The sequence below is a fragment of the Montipora foliosa genome, chromosome 13 (genome assembly GCF_036669935.1).
Source record: "Montipora foliosa isolate CH-2021 chromosome 13, ASM3666993v2, whole genome shotgun sequence".
NCBI classification, from domain to species: Eukaryota; Metazoa; Cnidaria; class Anthozoa; order Scleractinia; family Acroporidae; genus Montipora; species Montipora foliosa.
This window is the reverse complement of record NC_090881.1, coordinates 5,615,566-5,620,273: the sequence shown is the minus strand read 5'-3', so window position 1 is coordinate 5,620,273 and position 4,708 is coordinate 5,615,566. Positions and strand designations below refer to the sequence as shown.

Sequence of the window (4,708 nt, the reverse complement as noted above, 5' to 3'; positions counted from 1 at the left end):
AGGCCATGCAAACCATCTTGACACGAGCCGGGCGCACACCGCAAAAATTGCAGACAGATGCAGGCAAAGAATTTTACAATCGAATGTTCCAGACTTTGATGAAAACGAACGGTATTCATCATTTTAGCACGCATGGGGACGCTAAAGCAGCCCTAGTGTAATGGTTCAATCGCACCTTGAAAGAGAAACTGTACCGGTACTTGACAGCCAAGAACACGCGGGCATAGTTACAGGTCTTACAGAGTATCGTGCAGGGATACAACGCTATCGTTCATCGGAGCATCGGCATGGCTCCAAAAGACGTAACGGACGTCAACGAGGCCCAGGTATGGCACCGTCTATACGACAAACGATTGCTAGCTAAGAAAAAGAACAAGCAGACGCTTTTGGTAAAAGGGACACGGGTGCGTTTGAACAAGGAACATGGACCATTTGAAAAAGGGTATTTGCCAGGGTGGACAGAAGAGGTTTTTGTGATCTGTCGGGTCGTGCCAGGGGTAGTACCCACCTACAAAGTACAAGAATGGGATGGGACTCCAGTGGAAGGTACATTTTACAGACAAGATTTGCAACCGGTGACCGTACCAGATGACGGGCTCTTTCGTATAGAAAAGGTTTTACAACGCAAAGGAAATCAGGTCAAAGTGCTTTGGCAAGGATGGTCTGATACATACGTCAGTTGGATCGATGCAAAGACCATTCGCAAGTGGAAAGGGTGAGAGAACCATGGGTGATTTCTACGTGACCTTACCGCGTGATCCCTCACCTGAATTTCCAGATAACTGGCCATCCAGTTTTAAGGTCCGGCTGCCCCAGCGACAAACATTGCCGGGGCAGGGTTGGCGAGTTGCCTTGAGCAGTATGTCCGTGCCTGACACTCGTGTCAACCTCTACCATCTGGTACCAAAATACGATTTTCTGTTGTACACAACGCTGATGAGATCTGGGGCTAGATCAGACGTGCAAGTCAACATGATGAATATCGATCAATTCAAGTGGGTGGTGGATGGAGAAAGTTTCATGAAAGCCTGTATTGATTTTCTCACCCAAATGCGCCTAAGGATCCCTTTCAAGGGAGTCATTTTGTGGACGACACAGGAAAGCGTATCTACATAACCTTTCGGTGGATACAGCGAGGAAACGAGCAAGACTTGCTGATTGACAATACAAAGATCAAACTCGGTGGTGTAGACAACACTCCAGAAATTTGGAGTAATGGTACCTTGGCTATCAAGATGGGATGGCTGACAGAAACAGGGGAGTTGGGCCATAACCTGTCTCGAGATTACATAGATGACAAAGTGCCTGATCTGACAACTTCTGAGAAGTACCGAGACTTCCTGGATAAAGATGGAAATGGCGTGTTCTGGGCAATAGAAAAAAAATGCCTTCGATTAAGCATGAGTTGTAATTGGCGTTTAACCAACCTGAACCATGCCTTTCGAATGGTGGTTGGGGAGCCTTCTCGCACCTTGCGTGTGTACTGTAACGTAGCGCAGAGCACGATCGTTGGAGGAATGAAGACGGATTTATTGCGGGAAGTCTGGTACAAGAGACGAAGAAGAGGTGTGATGTATTTCGAACCCAAACACAAACAATTTCATCCAGTGCGCCAAAACACCTACGAGACATTGCAAGTGGACGTAGCTGAAACAAACGGTTCCTTGGTTGCATTTCCTAACAACAAATCTAACCGTACCTTGATTACCCTGCATTTCATCCCAGATAAATAGAGCAGCCATGAAGGAATCACCTTTAGTACGAAACGGTTAACATGCAAGGAGGAAGTCTGACTCACCCCTGCAAGTAGGAGATGGATTATGGAAAACTCTGTTGGAGATAGGGGCTCTTGCTGTAGCAGAAGGGTTGCAGAGTTTGGCACAAGGTAAAGCGCTTGATGCGGTAGCAGGCACGGTTTTGCGTGCAGGAGTCAGCGGGTTGAAAAGAAAAGCCAGTCAATCGGTAAGGTCTACGATGCAAAAAACAGCTAAACGTGCTAAGAATAGCATCAAATCAAAGGTCCGTCAAACAACCAATCATGTGCGGGATGTTTTGGGTGTGTGATGTGGACCAATCAAAAAGCAAGAAAGGATTTGGACCAATCAGTGTCAAGAAAACCTCTATAAAAGAGACAACTTCATTCCCTGACAGTCATACACCATTTCATGTGCAGAGCACAAACACCTCAATCTAGAGTACGTTCCATAATGTCTATTCACAAAGAAACCTCTCACACAGACCTCTGTGCAGAGAAACTAGAACCTCACGGCGCACCATTAACCCACACAGACCTATTAAAGCTGTTGAATGCAGAGAGGAAAGAAACGATGCAGAAAACCGTCCGAGAACCGGTTGGAAAAGTGATGATTCTGCCAAAGATAAGTATCGGTGAAGTCAAGCAAGCAAGGAAAGAGCCTGCCGCCGAAGTGAATGGAGACCCCCAAAATTTGAAACGGAAGATAACAGTGCCCCAAAAGCCATGCACCCCTGCTCCAAAACGGATACGCATCACACCTCGAAAGTTAACGGATGAATGTGAGCAATCAATGAACCTGCAAGAAGAAGGAACGAAAGAAGAGGAGCACAGCAAACGCATTGCTCGCCTAGCACTAACCAAACTGAAAGAGATGTTGAAAGACGAACGAAAAGCCGAACAGAAGCTGAGAAAGTTGACTGAACGCATGCTGGAGCATAATGACATATTAGGAGAGTCCGTTTCAGATCAAGACAGTGTCGTTGTCATTTCCTCTTGTATAAAATGGTTTGAATAAAGCTTGTTCGTTTCAAATGATACAATGTGGTCTCTGTGTGTGTTGTTGTGCGATACTTGGCACTGCTGGCGATGGACCCGCGAGGTGAGCTCCTTGCGTGCTTGTTGCCCTACAGAGCTCTTAGACACTATCGAGCAATGGCCCTCAGAGGATATTGTCCCACAAGACCTATGGGTCAGTTTGTCGCCCATCAATGTAGGGCGCGTGATTGTGTTCTTGCTATGGTTAAATCAGCGGCCTTCCCCACACCGTCAATGGGCCCATATATCAAGCCGTTCCCCCTTCCAAATGATCTCAGACTTACTCGACCACCAACAGGGACACTCACTCCATCATGCGCGATTGGTAGTCCGATCCATTCCTAGACGCGAACGGCGATTGCGGGGGGGGGGGGGGGGAAGGGGCAGCGTGGTGGCTGGATTTCCAATCACGTGTCACCACCACCAACAACCATGGACTACGAACTGTTCCGTAGGTGGACGACACAGATAAAACCCAGGCAACGTCGACGAAACAAACCACAAACGACGTTGACCTTCGTCATGAGCAAGTCGTTGAATTTCTGGGCTTTGCCAGCGCATGATGTGGCTATTCAAGGGTCTCGATGGGTGGCTTACTCCCCGCTGAACAATAGCAGTATTACCCCCTTGGAATTCACCGTTTCCGAATTGGAAGATTTTGTTGATTTGAATCAAAGTTATTTAACCTTTGACATGAGACTACCTACCGGTGCGAACAATGCTGGTTTGTATGCGGACGGGCAAGTCACGGGAGCTGAAGCAAATCAATCGGGAGACGATTACACCAAGTATGTTTACCTGGTCAATAATGTGGCGCACACCATGATCCAGCAATTTGACATGCGGTTGAATGGTACGTTATAGACCAAACAGACGGGCATGTATGCCTACCGAGCCTTTGGTGAAACCTTGCTGAATTACACGCCCAGTGAAGGTGAAACATTGCTGGCCCCACAAGGTTCGGTGAATTATTTAAATGTGAATGCTTCCCTGCAAGTCACCAATGCTGTGAATGATGACCGCCCCTTTAACGCTGGTGTGTTTGCTACTGGAGAGACGATTTCCTTGAAAGTGTTAACTTCCAAGTTTTTGGGGAACGGATGGGTGCGGCTGATCATGAAACCGCATTTGGAAGCTTTTCATACCGGAACCGTGTTAGTTCCTGGTATTGAAATCAAGCTGCGTATTACCTTTAACAGTCCCGAGTTCTTTTGCTTTGGTACAAGGATGGCGGACAAAAAGTACCCATTCCTGGGTCCGAATGATATCCAAGCCAAATTTTATCTCTGTAGGCTGACCTTAAACCCTACCACTTACACTGCACTGACTAAACGAAGACATAACAAAGGCATGTGGGCTCGTTATCCTACCGTCTATATGGATGTCCGGACATTCACGTTTGAGGAGGAGAGTACCATGTTTAAGAAAACAGATCTGTTTCAAGGCCGCATACCCGACCGTCTTGTGATGGGATTATTGGACAGTCGCGTCTACAACGGAAATTTAGATCATTACCCATTTGCCTTCCAAAAGTTTGGGGTGACCCACATTCGTCAAATCATACGTGGTGAGGAATATCCCTATGAAACCTTGGAACTGAAACAGAATGATAACATGAAAGATTTGTGGGGGTACCATCGCTTCCTGCAAGCCAGCTGTGCTCTGGGTAAACACCAAGAAAGTATGCTGAGACCGGGGTATTGGGGCCACAACAAGAATTGCACGCTGTACCTGTTTAATAATGTCGCAGGAGGAGATGCAGATAGCCCCTTGCGAAATCCACAACAACAAGGCGATGTGACCCTGGAGATCAATTTTGGGGCTAATCCTGGTCAAAATCTGACGGTGGTGGTCTGGGGCGAGTTTGAAAGCGTGATGGATATCAGTGGCACAGGCGTGGTGAATTACGACGTTTAA

General features: G+C 47.1%; 2 protein-coding genes across 2 annotated transcripts; both read left to right on the top strand.

Moving 5' to 3' along the window:
* Positions 1-287: 287 nt before the first annotated feature.
* Positions 288-719, top strand: LOC137981555 (uncharacterized). The gene has a single exon (XM_068828650.1). It carries the CDS (start codon positions 288-290, stop codon positions 717-719), a length of 432 nt encoding a protein of 143 aa, XP_068684751.1.
* A 2,951-nt stretch (positions 720-3,670) lies between these two features.
* Positions 3,671-4,708, top strand: LOC137981554 (uncharacterized protein F54H12.2-like). The gene has a single exon (XM_068828649.1). The coding sequence runs from the start codon at positions 3,671-3,673 to the stop codon at positions 4,706-4,708; it is 1,038 nt and encodes a 345-aa protein (XP_068684750.1).

Bases quoted from the DNA above. Each gene is read 5' to 3' on its own strand.
- LOC137981554 (XM_068828649.1), top strand. From the start codon at position 3,671: ATGTATGCCTACCGAGCCTTTGGTGAAACCTTGCTGAATTACACGCCC.
- LOC137981555 (XM_068828650.1), top strand. From the start codon at position 288: ATGGCTCCAAAAGACGTAACGGACGTCAACGAGGCCCAGGTATGGCAC.